At 25.4% G+C, this 27,393-nt stretch overlaps 1 protein-coding gene across 7 annotated transcripts in view; it reads left to right on the top strand.

Annotated features, from left to right (window-relative positions):
* Positions 1–12,728, top strand: part of LOC136970000 (homeotic protein ultrabithorax-like) — a 92,248-nt gene extending 79,520 nt beyond the window's left edge. For 4 of the 7 annotated variants that reach the window (XR_010879916.1, XR_010879917.1, XR_010879914.1 and 1 more), the window contains one exon: positions 9,487–9,597. Coding sequence is in view for 2 of the 7 variants with exons in the window: in XM_067264359.1 (XP_067120460.1) it covers positions 6,043–6,111; positions 9,487–9,851 (434 nt within the window). In the remaining 5 variants the exon portion in view is untranslated. Of the gene's footprint in view, positions 1–6,042; positions 6,114–9,486 lie in introns of those variants that run through there. The other 3 variants (XM_067264359.1, XR_010879918.1, XM_067264360.1) reach the window with 3 other exon arrangements.
* The last annotated feature ends 14,665 nt before the right edge of the window (positions 12,729–27,393 follow it).

The raw sequence follows: 27,393 nt of genomic DNA, 5'->3' as shown, positions 1-27,393 counted from the left end.
TGATTTAATCCTATAAAGTTTATACATATCCTTAAATCAGATTTTTTAAAATATATATACAGTGTATAACAGTACTTTATTTAAACTAAACTTATAAAATATTTACATATTTAAAGAATTTATGTTATTCAACTGATAAATTATTTGGCTGGCCTACAAGTCTTAAATTTTAAGACAAAATTAAAGTCTATGTAATCAAATTCCTTCGAAAGTTTTAAAAGCCATTCCTACCTTTGTTGTCATTCCAAACTATGGTAGCCGCCATTTTATTTTCTTTTGTGTTTGTAGTGAAGTTTCATATAACTATCTACTTAAGAGTTTATTAAACTTATTACTTCACGAACAAAGAACTTCGTGGGAGTAATTTATTTAAATTTTTTTAATATTCTTTCGTAAACGGAAATATAAATTATAATCCGAGAAGTAAATCCGAACTTCATCTGAACTTCAAAACACATCTCAAAAATATGATAATGCGAGTTACCAAGTCTCGTTAAGTGTGACGTCAAGGGTCATTAGGGGCAAGGCAAACGGACGATGACCCAATAATCAACGCCCGATTCTCCCACTATAAGTCCCTCCCCTTAACTGTTGGTCTTGTAGTCTTCTGTAGTTCTGAGGTGTAAAATACTCAGAAGATAAATACTCTGCTTTTTTGGATAAAATAATACAAATACGTGTTTGTAAAATATTATAAGTTATGTTAATTTGAGAGTATCACTTAACTGTACTCTTCAGACTATCTCTTTGATGTCAAACAGTTTTAGAATCAAATTTTTCTTCGATTTCCTCCTATCAAGTTTATATTTTACTTTTGGAAAGAAAAATAAAACAGGTTAGTTTCTAGTTTTCTATAATAGCTTATTTATTATCTATAGTGTAAATATAATAATAACTTATTTAAATCCTAAAATATTAACTTTTATATTGCTAAGAATTTAAATAAATGAAATTTTCCTACGTACGAATATATCATAAAGTTTTAATACTTACAGAATTAATTTAGAAATTTCCAACAAACTGAAAGTAAAATTTATTTGATATAGAAGATTCACGTAATTTCCACAGTTCTTTTCTCTCTAACATTTAATTTTCTTGAAGAAAAATTATAATTTTTAATTTTAAATTTTAAATTATAATGCTACATATCATACAGTTGTATTATTAACAAATCTCATATATATACTTTACAAATTATATATATTATTCTAATTAATTAAAAACTTGGAACATGATTTAATTTAGGTTAAATCATGTGCCAACACAATGTTATCTAAGAATAGATTAAGAATAATAAAAAATTTTATTATAAAATAATATCAAAAATAATAATAATGTAGTAATGTATAAACTATAGCCTTGTGTAAATTCTGTAACTCTTTGCGTAAAATCAGCCTAATTCTCTTTCTCAGATAATTTCCATTATTTGATGACATCTGCTATTTTCACATTCGATTTATTTTAAAACTTGGCGCTTAGCATGGCTTATTAACTTTTTGATCTCTAAAATTACAGACATGATTTATGAATCATTTAAAATATAAATAAATGTTTTCACTGATTATTATGTAACATATTAAACTTATATTTAATAAATTTTAGAAAATTGCGAATCAAGAATAATTTTGGCTCGAAAATATTTATAACATGTGAACTTACAAATTTATTTAAAACAGTTTTGTAAAATATAAATAAGAATCTAATTCTTATACTGGTAATTTACAAAACTGATTATTTATTTTGTATTTTACAAATTAAATAAATAGTTAAATTATATATTGATATTTAATTAGATCCAGTTTAATATAATGAAAAAATATCTAAAAATAAAAAGCATTAGTTGTAACCAATCGTTTTTTCCCCTGCTTTGTTAAATAATGTAAAGCCTAGATTTCTTAGAATTACAGCAAATAGAATAAAATCTATAAATAGTACCCATATCTTCATTATTAATAAGCTTTAAGTATTACTTTATCTATAGTAGTCGGTTAACGTTACAGAAAGCCTTCATAAAATAAACCTTACTGAGCCTATTAACGACTACTAATTTAAATTTATACATAAAATCCAACTGAACAAAACAATATTAATTATTAATATCATTCAAAAAATCAAATCAAATCCTATTATTACTAATTTCAGCTTAAAATACTCAGTAATATATTCATATATCTACCTTTGTAAGATAAATATTCAATGTTTCATTTCATTCATTACTAAGTTCGATTTATCAGATAAGACTCTTATTATATTCTTTATAATAATAAATATCAAAAATATTTATAATAATAAAATTTTAAAATAAGCATATAAAGCTATCTCTGTATTTAAAACATTAAAATATAACCTATAAAAGTAAAAATCAATTTTAAAGATATTGGCAACAATATAACTTTATCTGAAATTCTTAAATTCAAATTGTAATTTCTTTAACTTCTCAAAACGGATGGAAGATATGTCAAATTTTAAACTATAAATTAGGCCTATTTAAGTAATAGGCCTAATCTGCAGTAAAATTTTGGAAATAGTTTCAAAATAAATCACTAAACAAAACTCACTTTTCACCAATTAATTTTAAAATTTCAAACTGTAAATTTTTTGTTTATAATTTAAAACAAAAAAATGTATTATAGTAAACTAGAGTTAAGCTTATTCTAAAGAAAATATAATTACATCTTAATTTAGCGGTTATATATGAATTTAATGGTTCATATAAAAAAATGCGAGGCATTAAATTATGTTTAGAGATCATAGATTCGCTAATGTACTTCTGTAATACGCTTATATATACAGTACCAAATGTAACAACATAACTTTCATATAACTTATAGGCTAAATTGTAAAATAATCTTATAAAAGTTCTAAATAAATTCATTTATATATTAAATGTTTTAAAAAGTTTATTTTTAATTAAATATATTTATTAATTCAAAGATTAATAAATATTTAAATTTACATACATAGAAAATCTGTAAATAACAATTTTCCTTGTATATAAATACACTACACACCCTACAGTTTATAAATGAATAAAGTTTATATATTAAAGAAAAATTTTTTTAAATTAATTCAATAATCTAATAAATAAGTTATAAGAAATCTCTCATTGAACGAATAAATGAATGAGACATTTTCTAGATTAATGTCATTAATTTAATTATTGATATTTTTAGTTCTAAATGTTTTTCTTATGCTATCCGAGCCTCGTACTAATTATTATACATTGTTTTTTTTGCGCTGTTTAATATTATCAATAATTTTATGTACTGTACCATCGTCCGACAGATATTGCCACAGTTCAATAGAAAAATCAATATGTTGTTCTTATATTAGTTTGATGTCATTTATTTCTTGATTTAAACAAAATTTCAAGGCAGTTTATTAAAATAAATCAAATATATTTTATATTTGCATCTAATAGAATACTATAGGCCCTACACTATTTAAATTAAATTAAAATATGCAAGGTATTTCATATTTAAAAGTTTGTTTTAATCATTTCGTATTGAAATATTACATGCAAAATTAATTATTTTTAAAATTATATTTATAATAGTTTATTAGATTAATATTTTAATTTTAATGGAGCTTGCTTTATTATTATTTTAAAATAGTTATTATCTATTTTTAGATAAAATTAGAAAATTTTTGCTCTATAATTTCTATTTCTGAAAAATAAGATCTAGATTTGAAATATTATTATTTTTCTCTTTCATTTTTAATAACAATAAAGTCGAACCCTCAACAATGGATACCTCTAAACAGCGGTAATTTTTTAAAGGAAATAGTTTTGAAAAAAATGCATGCAAAATAACCTCCAAACAGTGGCACCTTCGAGCAACGACCACTTATATTTCCCGTCAGTGGCCGTTATTCAAAGGTTTAACTGTATTGTAATAAATAACATAAATAAAGTTATGTCTGGAAAAGTTTTAATTCGATTTACTAGAATAGAAACATCTGTTAAATCTAGTATATATATTTAGTACTTAAAATTACAAATGTATACGGATTCTTCGTATTTTTATAAATGACTTTTCACTTTAAAATTCTAACTCTGTGTAGCCTGTAGGAGTCTAATTTTACGAGACATGATAATCAATAATGTCTGTCGTGTATTTATAGATAAAAATTCTTTTAATAGGACAAATTTTTTTCATTGGAATGTATTAAAATTACATACAGAACGTCAAATTTATTTATCACAATTTTTTTGAAAATATAACGATAAGTGTTATATGCTGCCGCTTATTTATGAATGGTTAATTCAATAATGATAATGTTTACACATTTTATCATCTTGTATACACGTTATTTTATCACCCTCTCATAGATTACATAGCATCTAATGTCTGTAATACTTCTAGAAGTTGCACCTGCGATTTAATATGACTGATAAAGCCTTCCGAATAACTTTATGTTGTTATGTTTTATTCATCGAATCGTTTTAAAATTTGGCTCAAATTTGTAATTTATTTTTGTTTGTTTATTGTCTAAGTTGTAAAAAAATATTATATATAAAAATAAATTGTTAAATCAAGTTATAAACTCTAAAACATCTGACTTTAATAATAGGACTTTAACGCAGTAAATTTTCACATAGCCTAAATGAAACTTTATTAAGTTTATTACTATTCGAGCTATTAAGGAAAATCTTTAATTTCATTACTTGCTAACAGAAAATTTTATGCTATCAACACATAAGAAGTTTGCAAAATTACATCTTTTTATTAAAACATGAAGAAATATTAATTAATATTCTAGGTTTAAATGTAAAAGGCTACTGTGCTTCAATACCACTTATAATCTTCTACAAAGTAAACATTATTTTCTATATAATATTAGGCCTAAATGTGATGATATATATTTCACGAATAACATAAATTATCTAGCATATCAATACTAAGTGAAATCCTAAAAATATGAGAAGAAAGTATAAAAAATTGTTATAAAATATCAAGAAATCTGTGTAAATTTACGTAGATGTTTATTTTTTAATTAGAAACATTTGATATTTGATAAAAATCTGATAAAAACTGTGGCTAGATGAAGAAACGTAAGAGAAAATAATAGACCCTAAGCGAGCTTAGCTTTTCCCCCTATCTTCAAAGTTTTTCGTTGTCTTTATATAATAAGAATCCAACAACGTTAGCAGCCGAGCTCGTAAGTTTTAATGTCCACTCTTTTCCAGAAGCGATCGGATACCATAAGTTACATCCCTAGTTGAAGTAATGCAATTACTGGTATGTCCTATCTTGCTGCTCGTATGCTCCGATCGATTGAGGGCTTCGTGCGATTCTCGACAGCTGCTACCATCTCTGCTTACAGTGCACATTCTCTTCATGGATTGGATACGCAATGAGAAGAGGTTTGTCGACAAAGAATAGCTGCGATGATATTTGCAGCGTTCTAAAACGAAAAAAGTAAATCAATTGTTAAAAAATTACTTCTTAAATATGCAAACAGAATTTAATATATAAAACTTTTCAATTATTTATTGCGTAACTTTTAAGTATTAAACCCCGAAACTTAATGTAGAAATTATATAAAACTTAGGTTTAGATTCTTTAATTAAAGCCTTGTGTGGCAAATTCTATAACCTTTTGAGCTTATTTTGAATTTAAAGTTAAAGCGTATTATCTGTCAGCGTATTCATAAAGCATATTTCAAATGCCAATAAAAATATACAATAATCTAGTTAACTCCAAATATAATTTTAATTGATATCAAAAGACTTCAACTTATTAAACTTTCATTCTAAAATATGAGCTTTAATAACAAAAAAAAAACTCGTTAATAAAATGTTCACAATTAATTTTCTATGGTATTTTATCTATCATTAAAAATATTATTTATAGAAAATTCAACAACTGCTTATAATTGTGTTTTATTCTTCACGTTATTCCTATCTTAAATTCCGGAATTTAAACTTACTGTAAGTCTAAATTTAGATAAATTATAGAGTAAACTAGAAATTTTTTTGGATATAAGTGTATATTTATATAGAAATTAATAGATTTATAAACTCAAAATTCTTTTCAGTAAACCAGCGTCAACAAATACAGCAATTCCTAGGCCTATATAAAAATTACAGTCCTGAAAGTTTTGGAGGTAGGATAGGTTATTTCGATAAATGGATATTTTTCGGGTTTAAAATTAAATTTATAGGATTCTCTAGGATTCCTTTTAGGATCGAATAACTGAGTATTTTTATTATTTAATAATAAATTCAGAAAATTGTAGTTAGAAATAAAAAATTTTGTTCACGTTATCGATAAAAGAAAATTCAGCAATTAATAATATATATATATATTGAATAAACCTTCAACTGAATAAAAAATAAAGTAATATTTCATTATGCAGTCTTTTATTTATATTTTAAATTAAAATATGCCGTTGATAAATATTCAAGATAATAATTTAATATGATTTTATGATATATAAAATAACCTGATATCGTTGTTAATTTATTGTTTGTTATTTTTATTGTTATTGATTAATTAGAAATTCTGATGAAGGCTAGATCTAGTAAATTAGCAACATAAATTATGCTTTTATTTTTAATTTTAATTTAAAAACACTTGTCAATTTAGCGATAAAATTTAAATTTATACAGGTCTAATGTTAACTTCGTATATATAAAAAAAAATTAAAATTTAGTCGAAGTAAATAAATAAATTACAACAACGTCTACCGGTTTATTAAAATGCCTTAATTATCGTGTAAAATATATTATCAGATAAAATATAAAATACAAATATATGCTTCAATTCATTTTCTGTATATTCAAACGTTAAGGGGGGAAAAATTGCTTTAAGATAAAGTAAAATGCATGCATAAAGTTACATCATTTTAATATTAATCAGTTATTTGAAAAACCTATTTTTAGAAGTTAATAAATTAAATCTGATAAAATTTCCCGCTACTTAGTATAAGTATAATTATATACAAAGCATGCAAATCCAAGCTATGCTAAACAATTAATGTGTATTAGGCCTAGGCAAATGGTGCTGCTTATGAACTAGCCGGACAATTTTTACTGCTTCAAACTAATAGCGGAGACGTGACACTGTTATAGCTGACGATTACGTCCACGTAGTTTACGACCGGACGGGCGCCGGGTGGGACGGCCATGTTTGATATCGCATGGGTCTGAAAGGTTCCAACCAAGCCGTCAGGCAGTAGGGATCAGACTGTTGTTCAAAGCGATATCAAGCGTATTATCTGTCAGATCTAACATACAAGAAGTTCGTAAGAAACAGAAGTCAAATCTGGACAAAATTACTACGTCAGACATTGATGGTGAGTAGTCTTTCTTAGTCAAAACATATTTCGTCTATACTTTCTGTGCGAAGCGGAGAGATGCAGTGAGGAAAGCAGTCGCCATATTGAATTCGATACCCTACGGGTGTGGCATCTAAGTTTTCCACTTCCGGACGGAAACGAGATGTAAGGATAAAAAAAGATAGGAAATTTCCGTTTTTACTCTCCAAATCGGCCAACGACATTTCTGAAATTGTGCGGATTTTGATGGAGGAAAAAACTTGTCGAGTTTTTCGTCTTATTCAATTTATTTTTTATTGAAATACGGTTTTAAAAAAATCTATATTTATTATTTTAATAAAATCTGTCATAATTCTATGTTTTTTTTCTTTGTAATATTATAATAAAAGATTTTAAATTTTAGAAATAGAGATCTTACCTTAGCTTACGATTCTTCTATTACGTTTGTTATAATATTATCTGAAAATAAAAAAAAAAGAAATTAATATTAATAATATAAAAACAGTTTCAAATATATAAATTAAAATAGTTAAGTAAGTTTATAATTTGCATATTTTAAATATAATCGTGGCATAAGCTATAGAAGATATAGTCTATTCTTCCAGAAGGGTTCAGATAGTTCTATAAATGAGACCTTCTTTAGAGTAATATAAATTAAATTTGTTACAATATGAGTAAATTTAATAATAATGATGATGATAATTTAATTAATTTTAAATCGTATGCTTAAATTTTCTTTCATAATGAAAAAATTAAACAATAAAAGAATTTAATTTATTAATTTAAAAAGTTCAAAAATTTAAAGCTAATTTGTTAACACCCTTTTGAGCTTATTTTGAATTTAAAGTTAAATATTTTACTCGAAAACATTAATAGATCTATACTTAAAAAAGCTAATAACGTCAAAAATATTAAGTTAATATTACCAAATTTTATCTTAATAACTTGATACTATCACAAATATATTAACTATAAAGAAAAATCCTAAATTTTTAAAATAATAAATACAGTCAATGAAAGATTTATTATGAAACTTTAATTGATCTAAAACTCGGAATAGTTTCATATATGTGAATTATTGAAGACAGCAAACAATAGAAATAAGTATATAATCAATATTGCAGTATCTATCTGTTATAAAATAATTTTTGTAGCAAGTTATAATTGTTTGTTTTCACGTAAAGCGTGTATTGATTTATTTAAAAGTAGATGTATGCATTCCTATTATATGATTTAATATATTTCGCTGTTTTTAGTAGTTTTAGGATTGAGTTTAACCTTTCTACTCAATGAAATTAATAGAATAAATTGAGAAAAATCCATAATTTCTAATTGTGTGTGTATTTTTTAAAAATATTTCCAGTTTATTATAAAAAGAACGGAGACGATAAAGATTTTTAGTAAACAACGAGATTACACGATTTGATAGATTTTTATTATTTTTTCAGATTTTCCATGAAATTGAATACTGTTATTCTCTGAATTCTTATTTGTAATTTTTTGACAAATTGTAAATTTCAATGATAAAATTTATACTTGTCGAAATGTAATAAAAAAAACTAATTTTCAAGTTTGTTAGGCCTACAGCTAAGCAATAAGATTGTTTGAGATAAAACTAAACAACCTGTTAAGTGCTTTTTATTGCTCTTTTTTAAATTTATGGCATCTGATACAGGATATTATCTACATGAACAATATGTAGCTTATTTCGTTCATTATAACAAAAAAGTTTTTATTATGTAGCCTATTATCTATATTTTAATATTCGACATCTTTAAATAGGCTATATAAGTTGTAATGTTTAAAATATCAAATTATTATATGAAGTAAATTAATAATAAGTGTTATTAAGATATTTATATATATCAGAATATATTTCAATTGCATAACGGCATAACAATCTAATTTAAATCTAATTTGAAATTAATTGTTTGTACAGTACACTAACAATACAGATAATATACTTTTATATTCAATATATAAATTTGAAAGCATATATGTATATACTGTGTCTTCAAATTTTCATATTTTTTCTGTGAAGGCTTATGTATATATAATATAAAAAGAGAAGTTGAACAACAACAAATGTAGGATACAATGTATCAAACTGTTGTCTGCTAAGGTTACTGTTTGTTTCTGAAATATGAACCGATTTATTCTACAGAAAGTATCGCATTTCTAATAGTTTGGCTTTAATTTCAGGTGCCAACGGTTTGCGAAGACGAGGTCGCCAAACCTACACACGTTACCAAACCTTGGAGCTAGAGAAAGAGTTTCACACCAACCATTACCTGACACGGAGAAGAAGAATCGAAATGGCACACGCCCTATGTCTAACAGAAAGACAGATCAAGATATGGTTTCAGAATCGAAGGATGAAACTGAAGAAAGAGATTCAAGCTATCAAAGAGCTAAATGAACAAGAAAGACAGGCACAGGCAGCTAAAGTAGCAGCACAACAGCAGAAACAACCGAAATCATCGAGCAGTAGCAATCAGGCATCTGCAGGTTCCAATAGCACAGGATCATCAGCTACTAATTCCAGTAGTACAGCCGTCAAAACGTAAGGTGTTAATGTCTCTCTTTGTTTTTATGTTAGTGGACAATCTGTCCGCTGGAAGTAAGGTGATGGAGATAGTACATTCACGTTCTGGTAATTATATCATCTACATCAACCCATAACATTATTATCAATATACTCATGTGTATATCAATTGTCAATGATGATGATCATTTGACCAATAAATCATTATTTTAATATGACAAGTTACATTTTAGTGCCGATATATTATAAAGATAGCTCGAAAGTTATTGAATTCAATCGATATTAATCGTTTTCTATTCCAGAAATGATAATTTTAGTCTTCCAGATTGAAATGTCTTATACTGCTTTAAATACCGTTTTTAATAAGCAAATTAATTCCTTATATACATTGAAAATAATAGAAATGCAAATTTAAATTTGTAATAATTTTGTGAATATTTTCCAAAAAATAGAACAACAAATAGAAATATTCTGAAAATATTCGTTAAAATTAATTTAAACGAAAGAATTTCTGATGGTCAAATGATGAAATCATTGACTTATTCATGAGATTATTGGTGAAATTATACTTTTTTGAGCTCCTTTTTGTGTGTAACTCTTATCAATCATTTATCACAAAAAATGTCTAAGTCATGAATCCAGACGTGAAAGGATCACCTCCTTTCTTCTGCATTGTAGAAGTCAGATTTTCGACGGTGAAATAATATGAAGAAGCCAAATGGAACCAATGTTCGAGAACTTATCATGTTGAGATCGTCTAGCAGTCGTTTTTTGGCAGCCAGACTAGATCACTTACAATATACGTACATTATGCGGGTTTTATTCTTCAATTATTGTTGTTACAATATTGTTTCCGTTAAAAAGTTATGCCAGTTATTTTGTGTGTTAATTAATTCGTAGTCCATTCTTTTATTATGGACATTGTTGCTTCCACTTTTCAGCCCACCATAGAAATGACAAAGTATTAGTGATTTCGGTAGTTCCCTTTTAAGAACAGTGATTAGGATATATTTTTACTTTTATTGATAGATTAGTTCTTTAAGAGTTTTTTATATTAAGCGTTAGCATTGTGGGGATCTTTATCATGAGAAATTGTTATTTTTTTTTCTTCGTAGCTGTGTCCTATTGATTTATTTTAAAAAAACGAAGGGTCTTTGTGAGTGCTTTTAGAATTTGTCGTGTTTAGATGTACTTAATTAGTACGCTGTTTGTTGTCTTGTAGATGTTCATAGTTGTATACTTCTAAGTGTAGTACATTGTCACTTCTGTTGACAATGGATTCATGTGTTATAAAAAAAAAAAAATACTAGCCAAATTCCCAATTACCTTTTTGTGGAGCAATATATGAAATTTGAAACAGAGATGAAATAGAATATAATCGATGTGAAAATAATTCTTGGGAGGCTTTTAGTCGTCATGTCTTCATTCAACCCAAAGAAATATAGATTGTGAAATATGAATATATCATAAAAATCTGAAAAAATTATAGAAATATATATATCAACAATTGTTAATTTGGGAAAATAATAATTGAGATTTTTCTAAGTTTGTTCAATAGCTAGACATTATTTATTTTTTAAGAAATAAAATTAAAAAAAACATTTGGATAAATAGTTTATGTTTCGACCATGTAATTGAGATTAATTGAATTATATTATTTCGCATCTTTTCATATTCATCAACTTCGAAAATATTCAACCATTTCCCACCCCCCAATTTTTAGGCTTTAAATCTAATATTAAATTTTCTTAACATCTTTTACAAATCTATTGATATTATTAGAAAAAAATATAGCTTTTTACTCTACATTTACCTTATATATTTGATATAAAAGAAGTTATTTGTCCCCCATACATTCCTCTTCATTAATTTGTTGTATACAGATATACGTAATAAAAAGTATCCACGACGGGGTGTAACAAGCCCGTCCATTGCAAAAAAAACAAGGAAAGCAAAGTTTAATATAAATATATGAAACTAAATACGTACGACCAATATACGTAAATTCAAAAAAATACGTAAAATTATTTATCAAGTTAAATATTAAGGATGGAAGAATATTCCCGATGAATCGGGTAAGTCAAAAAATGTTTCATACTAGTTTTTATCTTTAATCCTGTTTAATATTTGTAAAACTTTTATGTTACGCGATTAAATTTGTTCGTTGCCAAGTTGATTATTATTATATTATATTATTATTATTATTATTATTAATTATTATTATTATTATATATATATATATATATATATATATGCAACTATTTTATTTTAGTGTTTAGTGTGTTGATGTAATTTTTGTGTGATAAATGCGATGATAATTCCGTTTTTTTAGAAATATTTGTGGCTTATCTTGAAAGTTTGATTAAATAAGCTATGCTGTAAAGTTAATTTTGTTAAAGGAGTGGATAGGATGCTTGATATTTAAATGTAGAAATAGTCAATTGCTAATTTTACTTTACAAAATGGACTATTCACAAATTCGAGATGTATATCCTACCATTTCCTTTCTATTTGTTAAATATTATTGTATTAAATTGACACATAATGCTCAGCTGTTACGGTACAAACGAAAAAAAAAAAAAAAAAATCTTTCTCGTACATGTCTGGAAAGAATGTGAAGACCACCCACAATCTGTAGTTTTCTATGACATTTAGGCTTCATTATATTGGTATTTTTGTCTATGTAGCTCATCTATCGTTAACATTAAGAATGGTTACATTTTTAGCATGAATGACCAAATTAATGATCGAATATTTAGAGAAAGTTATCAACAATTATAACGAAATAAGAGCCAATTTGGTGCATGTTGTACATCGTTGTATGTTTTTTCCCTCGCGTTGTATATGTATTTGTGATGTGACGTGAATTCAGAAATACAAATTTGAAGCAAAGGGGTTATCTTGTTGTTGGTGTGGTTTATTCTTTTCTTGTTAGTTTTTTTTTTTTAATCATGAATGTTAAACACTAATTTTTCTTATGAATTAATAAGAGAAAATAAAATAAATCAGAAAATGTTATTTTAAAAACTTTCAAAAAATTGGAGCATATTTTAATTACTATAACAGCTTAAAATTGAGTTTAAAATCAAAATTTTCTAATAGATCCTTAATTTTATCTATCCGACATTCATAGTAAATTGTTAAATTCCAGATTAAAAAAAAGGGAGAATTTTAATTCAGTTAATAAATTATTTCTCATATTAAAAGTGCTTGAATATATAGAATTATTTATATGTAATCTATATATGTGTGTGTGTTTGTTACATATACAGTATAAGTTATGTAATCTATAGAACAATATAGGCTATAGAGAACGTTATTATTTACAAAATATTGTAAACATAAAATCTTTAATGTTATAGAAACATTTTATAAACAAAAAATTCTAAACAACATAGGCTACTATTAAATATACAATTTTCAAGTAACGTAGAGTAATCGAAATTTAATAAAGGCAAATTTTAAAATATTCATTTTAAAAATTATATAAGCCTGTATATTGTTTCTATTTCTACGCTTTAAACGATAGATTAGAAATGTTAATAAAAGAAATTATTATTATAATTCTATACATTGATTTTCAGAATATATTTGTATTAAAAATTGGAAAAATTCTATAAGAGAGTTTCTATAGTTACGTCTGATTTATAGATGTGTAGGAATAGTTTTATTTTACATAAAAAAGTGATAAAATTTGTAATTTTATTCGTAATAATTATTTAAATTACCTGTGTGTTTGTATTTCTCAACTAATATCATTTAAAAAAAATAATCTTAGTAGGAGTAATGAGTATAAAATCATATATAAATTGACATCTTTGTAAAATATCGTTTTAAATAAGAATATATAAACTCTTCGTATTAATTTCCTCTATAATATAGCGATGCATTATTTAAAATATTTAAATTTACTATCAAATCTTAAAACTTTATAAAACGAATTTAAAAAATAAAACACCGAATCTTACTTTTATTTTATTTTACACACAAAACTATACTTTTCGGTTTTATGTTTAAAATAAAATAAAACTCCTAAGAACAAGGATATCTTTCACTTTGAACGAAACAAATGTTTTTGTCTAACATGAGAACATTCCTCTTCATTCACGTAGTTCTGCAGTAAATATTCTACATCTAGGAAACATCCAAGACACGTTTACTTTTTACTGAAAAACTGAAAAGTTTTCTTTAAAAATATTGTATAAATTTCTGAAATTTAAATGAATTATTGCATTATTATTCGTTAGCTTCATTTAAAAATAATTATTCATTACAATATTTTTCTATTCTTTATCATTAAATACAAATATTAGAAAATAATATAACTAAATACTTTATATTTTTGTATTTAACAGGAAAGAAATTAGCATTATATCTTAATAATAATAATATTATTATTATTATTATTAACTGCTTATAATGAATAGTTTTTGCCAGTTACTTTAACGAAAGGATTTTATTCCTATTCTTTAAAATTGAATTTGCTAAATACTTACGTAAGCAGAAGAATATAACTTTGTATGAATTTTTTTTTAAATACTCTTCTAAGCTAATTTTAGATTAATTGGCTAATAGATTATTTAGGAAAAAAATAATTAAGTTTTTTAAAGTAAATCCAATAATCTTTAGGGAATAGTAACTTTAGTTTTCTTCGAGGATTATTAGATTAACTTTTTAGAAGTATTTCTTTAATGAGTCGCAAATTCAAATTACTTAAATATTTCTTTAAATACATTCACTTTCTGCTAATGAAACCAACCAATTCTGTCCTTATAAGCTAGAAGTTTTAAAAGATTTTAATAAAGCTTCTTAATAATTTATACATTTATTGAATAACTTGTATATTCAATAGATATTCAAGTCTATTAAAAGCAACTTATTAAAGAGTTTAATTAATGTTTTTTTTTTTATTTTACTTATTAAAATCTTAATATTCTGTTTGATACTTCTTTTTAGTTCTTTGTTTTCTCAACTGTATGATAACATTAATAACATCTTTGACAATTAACGATATTTCAATGCCTTTTGTCATGGTCATTTTTTCTTTCTTCTCTCTTTTGTATACTAATGATGAAAATACAAATCATTCAAGCGATAAAGAAAGAATTTATTTTAGAGTTCAAAGAAAACGGATTTAAGGGTATTATTGTATATGTCTTTTCTAAATAAACCAATCAGAAATTTTAAGCAGCTGTTTATTAAACTATTTATATCATTACTTATTATAAAAGTATATAAAAAATTATAAACTAAAATGAATTACTTTACTGTAAATTTTTTTAGTAATTAGAGGGGGAACATTTAGCTAATAACATAAATTAACAGAAAATGTATAATTTAAATAACTTTTGATATTCATTTTCTAATAAACGTATTTATTTATGAAATCTACGTTAAAATAGCATTATATATTGTTGATTATTTTCAGAATTCACAGAAACTTTATAGATTATAGCCTAAAATTATATAAATATTTAAAACTTCTGCTAATTGAACTTTTTCTTCTATTTCGCTTTATTTCCATTCTTTCAAAGTTTGTCATTTATTTAGGTTAAATGTTTTTATGTCAATGAGAGGGAGAAAGTTATATAATTTGTAAAACATCAATCTTCTAGAAATTTTTAATTAAGTCTAATTTATATTTTAAATACTTATAGGCTTATATCCGTTTCAAACAGTTAACTACATTAAAAATTTCTATTCTTATTCATAATAAAATTTAAGACAATTTAAATTTTAAAATAAGCTTAAACAAGTTACCTTACTTCATACAAAAGTGTGTTGATTTATTAACAACGTGATGATATGCTAAGTTTAGGTTGTTATAAAAATTTATTTTTTAAAGTAATCAGATTTTCAAATATTTAGGTCAAAGGCATATTTTTCTTTTGTAGAGTGTTACCTGAGATTTACACGTGTAGACTATATGAAAATCCTACATTTAAACTCGTTTCTGCAGCTTGTTGTATCATCATCCTTGATCTTAATCTTCTTCGATCTTTTGTGTACTATATCTTAATTATTTTTAAGTAGGAAATCCACGCAATGCTTTTATTAAAATCCATCTAAAACAAATAAATTAATAATAATAATAAGCTAATTTGCAGTCTGAGATACTATATAAGCATACATTTAATGCTTATTTTTATAATTTAAATCAATTTAATAGCACTATATATAAACAGCCTGGATTTATTGATTTTAAAAGGACCTGTAGAATCTCTAATATACATAATAAAATAATAATTCCAATATAATAACTGACAAATTATGGAAATTTTTATAATTTAAAAATTTTTCGAGAGCAATTCAATTAGTCTGTTGTTATTCATTGTATATTCCATCAATTAGATAACTGCGAGATATATGTAAGCAAATTTGATAAGATTAAAATAATTAACCGTCTTTACTTAATCGTTTATAAACAATTAAATTTGCTAAATAGATTTAGTAACAACTAAGATTTAAATGGTTTACTATAATACCAATAATAACTAATTACACAATTATTATCTATAAAATAAATCTTAGAGGTTGAATGGATTTAGATTATAATTAAATGCATCCATATTATCTTATAAACGATTTAATGAATCATCTACAAGATATTTCAAATAATTTAATTGTCTTTTGGCGCGTTTATATTCTTCCTTAGTATTATGAATTGCATTTAAAATGTATTAACGATTTATTTAGTTAAATTTTTGGATATATAATTTGAAAGGCTTATAATTAATTATTTCTTTCAATTAAAAAATTGTTCTTATTGTCTATTTAGTCTCAAAACAACGAGTTATAAAGTAACTGTTACTGCTAATATTACATCTTTTTTGTTAGTAAAATCTTGCATTGTAACTGCATTGACATTTGATACACTCAACAAACAAAATATTTCTGAGTATGCCAACTAAACATTGCCAATATGAAGGAAAAGATACGTTGATTTTGAAATAAATTATCAATAAACCATAAGCTATTTTCGAGTATTTCGTTGTGTTTTTGAAAAATCTAAACAAGTAATAGAGAATTTTCTCGTTAATTGACTAGACAATTTTTAGTTACAAAATATTTTGTTAATTGTAAATATTAAAGTTAATTTGATATTTTAAACTTAATCTAACTAAAATATCGATACGTATTTAGTAATTATAATGCTATATACAAATTCAAATTATATAAAATATATTTCCTCTTGTATAGCTTCTGTATATCTTAAAATTTCCTGCTTATTTTTGGCAGATTATAAGGGAAATTTATCTAAAAATCAATAAAAATGTTTGTTTGGCATCTTCACGTACAATACGTAGCCTAATTCAACTAAATATTTTAAATTATTAGATTAATTTACATTTCATATTTACTTATCAAGATTGTCATAAACTCGTTTGTTTGATCGCTTGTAATAAACTTAATGAACTTTCTTCTTTCTAATGAGAAACTGTACCTTTACTAAGATCTATATTATCCAATGAAATACATTCTTCAGATATTTAAATATATTATTCAATAGATTTTATGGTATTAAAATATTAGGCGTATTTACGTTAACCCCGATAGTTTCCTATTGATAAATAGGAAAATATAAATTTATATTTATATAAGTGAATTCATCAAAAATACATTAATTAACTTGTTAACATTTAAAATTAAAAAAAAAAAAAATTTAAAACGATAAAAAGATTATAAATTAACGTTATAAATAAAGACTCTTAATACTTATTATTTTAATTACTATTTTAAAAAGTTATCATAAAAAATGTCAGTAATTTTTAATTTTTAGCAAAATTTATTTAAAAAAATATGATTTAGAATCAGTTAAATTAAACGAGTCTTTAAAATAATTATTTATAATTTAAAGTTACATTATGTATAGGATCTATAATAAAATTTAATTTTGATAATACAATTAAGATTATGTCGCTTACTAATTATCAAATTAAGCAATTATATTTATATAATTAGATCTAATGTACAAATAAAATGTCGGAATGAGGGAAAACAAAAGGAGGAGGCTTACTGAGGTCCTTTTAACTTGGAGCACAGATTCATAATCTAGCTTAATGAATAAATTGTCTCCGTTTTAGATTGTTTAGGAGTTTTTCAGAGTACATATATTCTTATCTTTAGATTGAGAGAGTCTTGTTTGGCTAGTTTTACGACCGGAGAGATGATGCAAAGAACAGCCGTGATAACCATCGAAAACCAATGTCCGTCCATCAGGATACCGAGTCGTGTAATAGCGACAAATTACATCGTAAAACTTGTCTTTTATAGCTGTTAGCAGTTTAGTGAAAGTCTTTCAAATTCAACGATCATTTTTATTTTTACTCGCCTTTTTAGGCGTTATTATTATTAGCCATTTTATTTTTTCGTTCATTGTCTATTGGCATACTTCATTACTATCCTTTTACACTAATCAAAATATTTGTACAGCTATCTGTTTGATAAATTAGTTTTAGTAAAGCTCAAAGCAAAATTCTTACACGTTCCATTGAGTTTAGATATCTGAATCTATCGAAATTTAACTTTCTTCTGTTATCTAGTTTTTGTTTAGTGTGAAAATATTTAAATGTTAATTATATTCAATGAATATTTCAAAAATCAACTTTTTTATATCTGTAAACGTAGGCTTGTAAGTAGGAGTTGGACTTCAATTTATTTATTTTTACAAACTTTTTGCAAAAATAAAACAGATAATGATTAAATTTTTGCATTATTTGCTCAGTTTACACTCAAATTTATAATAGATTTAAGCCTATATCAGACATCATATAAGGTATTTATATAGTTGGAATACGAGGCTTACTTTCCACTAAAGTCTTACAGAGCCCATTTTATTTCAAATTATCAAAATATTGTCTACTGATTCTCATCATAACCTTAAAATGAATTCCTGTATACAATTGAATTAGATGATAATGATAATTAGTGCAAAATCAATTTTAATATTATTCTGTAATATAGGATTAGTTCTTTAATAAAGTAAAGTATATAATGATAAGTTTATGAAGAAAAATGTCAATAAGAAGTTACTGAATTTTAAAACTATAGCAACTTTAAAGATTATTAGAATTAAAATTTTATTAACATGATGTATATTTAAATGGTACGTTTCAAATTTTTGAAAACTGCATTACTTTTACGAATAAAAATAGCAGATATTTTGAAATAATTAAGCAAGGTAGGAGGAATTTTGAATGAGAAAACTTTAAACTGAAGAAAACGGATCAGTAAATTTTCAACTAACTGTAGACATAAGATATCAGTATTATAAGGGAAGTGCTAATATTAAAATATATAGTCATAAAAATAGGAAGTTATCTTCCCCACTCTCTTAATGGACAAAACGATAGAACGGATAGGGGATAGAGTAAAAATTGCAACTGAAATTTATGTGCCGTTCACCCAACAAACCCCCTCCCCTCTAATGACTCCCAAAGTTGAGTCACCTCCCATTTGGATATGGAGAGATTTGATACGACCTTTACAACACCTGCTTCCATCCCCCAAGTAGAAACAGGCTCTAACGGCGAACAGTGCTCCCATTGGATCGTTAAAGAATACGAGGATCACGGACTGTGAAGCGTGTATCTGTGTCTCACATTTACCATGAATCGAAATGAAAAACATGTCACAACATTAATTTTGTTCAGGGTTTCCGAATTCTTGAAGGATTATTAATTTTTATCCAAGCAGAATCCAACGTATTAAATCCAATCCGTAGTATTAGAATTTGTATACATTTGTCTTCCTTTTAATCCAAACTTATTTTACGGCTTCTAGTTTTTAATTTGAAGTCTCTTCATGTTATAATGATCTAAGTTTGCTTATATATTTCTGTATGATACACACATTATAATAGTGTCATTCATTTAAAATAAACAAATGCATGCACATTATTATTCTTTTCTCTTATTTTTTTACTTGCTTTCTGTAATAAATTAATTATTATTTGGACTAATTATTACAATTTAATTTCTTTTTTAAACAATTTTTTGGACAAAAGAGAAATTGAACGGAAATTTCGGTTAGTTTTACTATTTTCTTCCTTAAGAAAATAGTTATGATTTTTCTATTTGCGAGATCAAATAAAAGAATAAAAATAATTTAAAATAAATATAAAGCAATTATATTACATTATAATTAATGAATATTTAATATTTATTGCATTTAATATTATAATTTTGAATTTTTTTTTTCACTTTTTAAGTAAAAATGTTAGGATGAGAAACAGTAAATCAATTTACTGTCTCTACAATAAATTACTTTTATAGATTATTTGGTTTAGTAAACAAAATATATTTACATATTTTATTACTATATTAATGGAATTGTTATGCTGTTATAAATGTAGTCATTGATTTGCTAATTAGCTTATATTTTTTATATTTTATTTGTTAATGTTGTTTAATATCAGATAATGTAACCTGTAAATCTTTATTTCAAGTTAATTAAATATAGAATATAAATTTATTCTAGTTTTTAAGTCTATTTTATTTGAATTTAAAAAATTTAATTATAAATTAAATTTAAAGTTATTATTTATTTTATGAAATGAATGTATTTCAAAAAGTTAATATGCTTAAAAATTATTTATTAAAAAATAACTAATTTAAAATTATAATGTATTTACTTTTTTATTAAAAAAATTATTTTATGTTTGAATCTACGTAAAGTTAATAAATAATTCATGATCAGTAGCGTAAGTCAAAAGTTTTTAAATTTTTTGCATATATATGAGGTATATTAATGGAATTTTAAAATGGAGATTTAAAAGGCTTACTCTATATTTCAATAGTTTTTGCCTTTATCATAAAAATGTATTTAAATTAATAACAAGAAAAAGAATTTCAATTTTAAAAGTATGAGAAATTTTTGTTTTAAGTAGGCTATCAACTCCCTATACTAACAGGAAAATTTAAACTTAGAATCCATAAATTTCAATGATTCTAACTTTTATTTTTCACTTAGACTTTAAGTTATCGTCATATTTATATCAAATATTTTTCAAAATTGCTCTGAAATTTCGTTGTAAAATACTGAATAAAAATTTCAAGCAGCCAATATATTGTAAGCTTTAAATGGCAAGAGTGTAAACGTATATTTATAGGTTTTAATTTCAAAGGTCTGAATTTGTGCGAATTCGAAAAAAGAATGAGTCGACGTATGTTACCTTGTCTCAACGATATTGCACCACATACTTCCTCCATGCACATTTACGAAAAGACGGCTCTCTGTTCTAGATAGCCGAGTATGCTTATCATGTCATATATAACATTCCAAAAGTATAGGCGTAAATGAATGCAATTCTTTATCAAGTTTAAGCTTTAGTTTTATTGTAAAGTCAACGTTTAGATTCAGCTTAATATTTAGCACTAATAAAAATTCACAAAATAAACAGTTTTAATATTAAATTCTTATATGAAATTAACTAAAATCTTCTTGATGTGTGCTGTGATGTAGATGGCAAAGAGGAATGTTCTCTTTTCACAAAATTATTTCAGGCAGTGTATTGTGTTTAATTAAGGCCTAACTTACCTGTAATATATCTTAATGTTTAGTCTATTATTTAAGTTTTCTTCACGTTTCGAGGATTATGGCCAAACAACTTTAATGTTATTCAAATTTTATCCAAAATCCTTCAAAGACAATATTTCAAACAGAATATTCTGAAGAGCTTTGTTCTATCATTTTCAATGCAGCTCGTGTTTACAACTGTTGTATCTAGGAAGAAGTCGAATGCCCTCACCCATTCTAATCGTCTAAAAAGGGAATGTATTTCGTATAACATCGTCTCTAACACCTGATCTGCGAACTATCCTGCATGCAGATTGCTACCAAGTAGATACTCTAAGAGTTTGCTTGCCAATAGATATTGTATGTTGCTTCTTTATAGCTTCCAAACGTTTTCTTATTGTTCCTATTTGTTGTCCCTTTATCTCAACGGTCACCTTGTAGTATTCCAAATAGCTAATTTGTCCGGAAGGTCGACAAATATTTATTTAACATCATAATATAGGAAAAGGGCACGCTTATGCTAATGTCAAAGAGACTATCAAGAAGTCGAAAGCTGTCTTTTTTTTTTCCGACATATTGTAGACCAGTTTTGATAGCAAAACTCGTATGTATAATTTAACAATAAAATGGTTCTGAAAGTATTTTATGTTGAAGAAATTAACTAAAATTGAATTTATAATTAAACATCGATTTGACACACAATTAGATTGATTCTTTATTATATTTTACTAGTTTTTAATTCTATTTGCAAACTGTTATTAATTTAATCCATTTTAAAATGTTTCTCATAACTCAGTCCACCAATGTGTATAGTAGGCCTACACATACCTACAGGATGTAGTTTTGCATATATTCTCATATATATATACACACATTTATTTTCTTTAAAATTTAAATTTGCTATAAGGTTTCGAACATATTGTAAAAACATGAATTAAATTATTTTAGTGCACTATCAATTTTTTTTGTCATATTTATTTTAATCAGCATCCTCTTATCAGAAAAAGTATCTACTGTTTATATCGTTTTTAATAGAAAATGTCATTAGGGTGAAATTCCGTAGCATATTTAGTCTTGCCAACATCTATTTAATTACTGTTCTCGATATCTGAATAGGCTTAGAGAAAAGATAATGAATGAGATAACAATGTCATAAACTGAATATTGCGCATTATGATCATATTTAGCAGCTATGCTTATCTATATACTTCATGATATGAAATCGTTTACAGTTCGTAACCAATTCCGATTTTTACAATATGTTTTCTCTATTGCCGATATTTTATATTGAATTAGGCTACTATTAATTTTAAAATAGTTTGGATGAAGAATTATAAATTTAACCGAAAAAAAAGAAAAGAAAATTTCGTTTTAAATTATGAGAACCACATATATTAATTACCTAAATGTCTGTTGATAAATATTTAAGTTATTGTTATTAAATTAAATTCATTAATATGATATAATTAACGAATGTAATGTAATTATTATAGATGCAAATTAATTTAATTTCTTTGAATTAAATGTATTTGAGCAAAGATAAAACGAATTTTATTTATATTTTTGATTAAAATTTATAATAGGAATTGTTATATAATTTAAATTTTATGAAGTTAAACAGAAAAATAATTTTTTATTTGTATTTACAAGTATTGAACTGTTTTATTAATTTAACGAACGAAAAAAATCTAAGTTTATTACTTTTCTTGTTACCATTGCATTTTATAAGACTGTATTTTTTTTCTTGATATATATCTTAAATTATCCACTTAGGTTAAGGATATCTTAAATTTTTAAAAGATAATCGTTTGTGTTTGTAATCTAGAAACATCACTATAACCTAATTCGCGGAGAAACTAAGGTTGTCTTTCAATTATGAAAGTTAGCTTGGCGATCCAGTATCCTCTGGAGCTTCAAATCAGCAATCTCCACAGCCATCAGTGAGATCTCTAATCCGACTAGGCGACTAGCGACTTTAGTCTAACTTTCTCTCAATGACCTTAGGGAGATTAATCGAACCTTTCTGAGCAATCCCACGGCACGTATAGAACATTGCCTGAGTCCTCCATATACAAAATTAAACTCGTGCAACAATACTATTCGTATATTGCTTCGTCTAAGTTGGTTCTTAAGTCGCATGATTGCTATATCACTATAACTGATTATGTTTATGTTATTAGGAGATATATTCTAGTGATTTTCTTGAAAAGAAATAAATTCAATAGTCTATAAAAAGCATGAATTATATTTATAGTTAATTTATAGTTAATAATCAATTTATGTTAGCAAATCTTTCAAGAAAACCTTAATCGATAGAAACGTCTATTTAATTGTTTACTACTCTTAGATTTCTTATTATAATTATATAAACGAAATAATACTCTACAAAAATAATTAATTTTTCAAGTAAAAAAGAGTTTATTTTGTAATTTTAACAATTATTTTCTTTAACAATGGCTTTGATAAAGAATTGAGAGTTGGCCCCCATGTGGAACGCCTTCTTCTACACGCTGTCCAATAATGTAGTTTCAGAAGGAAGTTTATAGAGGATGGACACGGGTAGGAAATCTACCAATCCTATTTGTTAAGACGTTGGTACCTCCTCAATAGGGATGGATTTTTTTCCTTTGGTCGTTTATGTTATGGTGTGATTCATGAGGGGTGTTTCTACCCCGGGGTCGGAATTTGAATAGCTGGGTCATGAACTGTTTGCGGCCATATTGTTTACAACTATGGCAGAGAGCGCCACTATGCGGATATGTCCAGTACTTTATTTGATTAGGTAGGTTCCTTCTGTGAAAACGTGTTTTATTATTGCTTTTTATGGGTTTTGAGTGAAATTTTAAATTTAATTTGAATTTTTAATTTTAATCAAACTTGACTTAAAGATTGAAAGAAAGAAACTCGTTCTAACAACGAGATCGTTTAAAACTTTGAAACGACATTTGAATTTGTACCATTCGATATATATATAAATTAAAATTCTATATTTTTGTTAGATAATAATTGAAAATAATGATAAAGAGATGGATATTATGAAATGTAATTTACTAATACCGAATTATATCATTGCTAAAGATTATAAGATTATAAAAAATCTAAGAGTCATTGCTAATTCTTCAGAGTGAATAGAACTTTAGTAAGATACAGTTATTTGTATATAAATAAGTTGATTACTTTTGAAATTATTTTTAATTCAAAGGAATAAGATTATTTTTTAAACTAATTCTTTTCTTTTTGGTCATCATCCACTTGCAATTATTTAACGTATTTTTATGTAAATTAATAATTATTTGAACTTTGAAAACGTATTTAAACAGATTTATTTATGAGTCTAACAGTTAACTATGCAGTTTAAACGTTGTTATAAATCCCTAAGCATTTTAATAATTCATTCTGCATAATAAGGTATCTTTTATTTGTATTTCCGCTTCCCTGCTTAACGCTAATTCACATGATTACATGAGTAACTGAAATTTATACTTTCTGTTATTGAAACTGGCGTAATTATCTCATAGATATGGACTGATTGAGATATTATTCACTGTTAATTATAACTTTTTAATTATAAAACGTAGGTAAAATTAATTTTATTTTATCTGTATGCAGCCTATAGGAAACTTTATGAAAAATACGAACTTTGATGCATTTGTAAACATTTCTAAAATTAAATTATTGCTTGCTTAAATATAACTGTTCATTTTTGAAAAAAAATAATTTTCAATGTTAGATTCTATTATTTTAAAATGTATTTAGACGTTCCGATATTTAATAAATGATGACACGAAATCTAAGTTTTCTAAGCCCTGCTCTTGGATTTATTAAAGTAAGAACATTCATTTTAAGAGAATTGTTTTAGTAGCTTATCTCATGCTAGGGAATGCAGTAGAAATTCGTAATTAACGCAACAAAGACATTACCCAGAAAATATTTTCACTAATCAAACATGATCTGGACAGCATCACGCAATCATTGCGAGATCTGAATGAAGAACCTTTGGGCCTATATGAACAACACCGGAATATAACCAGATGTGTGCCATGTAGCGAGACTATTAACTTAAACTTATTTAATAAAGATAAATACTCTCAAAATGAATAATTCTAACGTATTGTGTGTATGTTTACAACTTTACTCGCTAATAACGAGAGTATAAATTTTTCGAATGGGATTACATTTTTTCTTTATTCATTATAATATAGATTACAATTTGATAAGTGCAGCCTGTTCAAAACTGTTTAAACATTCACTTTTTAAATTTTCTATTAAATTCTTAAGCAAGAGAATTTATACAGTGCAAACATTTACTTTTTTCTTAGCATCAGGATTGTATTATCTAATTAAAATAAATCCGACGAGGAAACTGTCTTAGAAGCGACAATAAGGATCTTAAACAAACTTTCTCGACGACATGATTGCATCTTCATTTCCGTTGGTTCCTCTCTTCAGCCGGAAACATAACATGGTGACACAAATCCCTTAAAATACGATGCAATGCCATCTAATCAACACGGCGAGTCTTTTCCTTGGTGGGCAGGCATGCAGATCGCAAACGATTGTCCTCCTTTTCTGTACAGAGCGTAAGGGACCATCGACTTCTAATGAGAAGGTACGGGTCTTCCAAGCCGTCGCCTGCCGATTCAATTTCGTCTGGTCGTACTATAACTCTCGATTAGTGTGTAGACATTGCATGTGGGGTTAGATGAAAGTGGCGACAAAAGAAATTTTCCTCCAGAGAGGGGCAGAAAAGCGATCGAATCTTAAGCTTTTTCTACTGTTGGTACATATGAGCTAGGTCTAGTCGAATGGGAATATTTCTCTTCTTTAAATTGAAGCATAGTGCGTTCATGCATGCTTATCGTGCATCTAGCATCTCTTGTATGTTTTTTAAAAAGAACAAGTCAAGTATAAGCAATTGCTTTGCATTTTACACTCAATATAAATATCATCTGACAAATGAATTTAGTGATATATTTCAACAAGTATAATGGAAATTATTCAGTAAAAATGTAGTAATGTAATTCGGGTAATCATTTACTTAAGAGCTATCCATTTTATGTAGGCAAGTTCCGGCAAGGGTGGATAGCCTTCTATTGTGCACTTTACCGAAAAGTAGTTTTATGATATCCTTTTTAAAAATGTATTTAAACTCAAGTAAAGAATTTCAAATAAATTATTTTAATTTATTATTTATATCATTCATAAATTAATGAGAGAAAAGTCTTAGCCTACATCGTATTAATGTATCAATCCCATTAACATTGGCAAATAACTAATTGGAAGAATTCCAAAATACTTTGGAACGAATTGTTTATTTTCTTTCTAAACACATATAATTTCTCGAATATCAGTTCTGTCTTACTTGATAGAAATGCAGTGAATTGACGTGATCATTTTTTAAAATTCGGTTACCGTCTAAAATGCTTGAAGAATACGTGACTGATAACCAAAGAAGAAAATTCTAGGCCTCTTGGAATTTGGTAAAAATGGTAAAAGATATCAGAACATTTTCTTTTATTGAAAGAATTCAAAAATTTATCAATAATTTAAATTCCTGTTTTAAAACCTACGCTTATCAGATTGCTACATTTATTGAATGAAATAGATATAATTGAATATCATTTTTTAAGTTAATTGCCACAATAATGAACAATTTTGATGTAAATTTTCTATTCAATTATAGTAATCGTTTCGTGAAACAATTAACTAACCAGATAAAAGAATTGTTTTAATATATTCTAAATTAATTCATAAATTCTTTCCAGTTTTACGCTAACAGTATTTTAAAGTATATACCTTATTTCTCTAAAGGTGTTCGGATTTTATAAAGTTTTACTTTTTAAATAATTGAACACTTCATTTTTCTGAAACTTTACTGCATTCTGTAGTTAGAATTTACATTATAGTGTTTATTTAAAAAATGAAATTATATTTTATTAATTCTTTTTACCTCTATGTCCTTACTGTTTTACTTTTTTCTTTCTATATTGTCTACTTGGACATTGTTTATTAATAGGACTTACTATACTGGTGTAGTTTCTGATTAG

The sequence above is a fragment of the Centruroides vittatus genome, unplaced genomic scaffold, assembly GCF_030686945.1.
Source record: "Centruroides vittatus isolate TY-2023 unplaced genomic scaffold, ASM3068694v2 contig_1863, whole genome shotgun sequence".
NCBI lineage: Eukaryota > Metazoa > Arthropoda > Arachnida > Scorpiones > Buthidae > Centruroides > Centruroides vittatus.
This window is presented reverse-complemented; position numbering and strand designations above follow the sequence as displayed.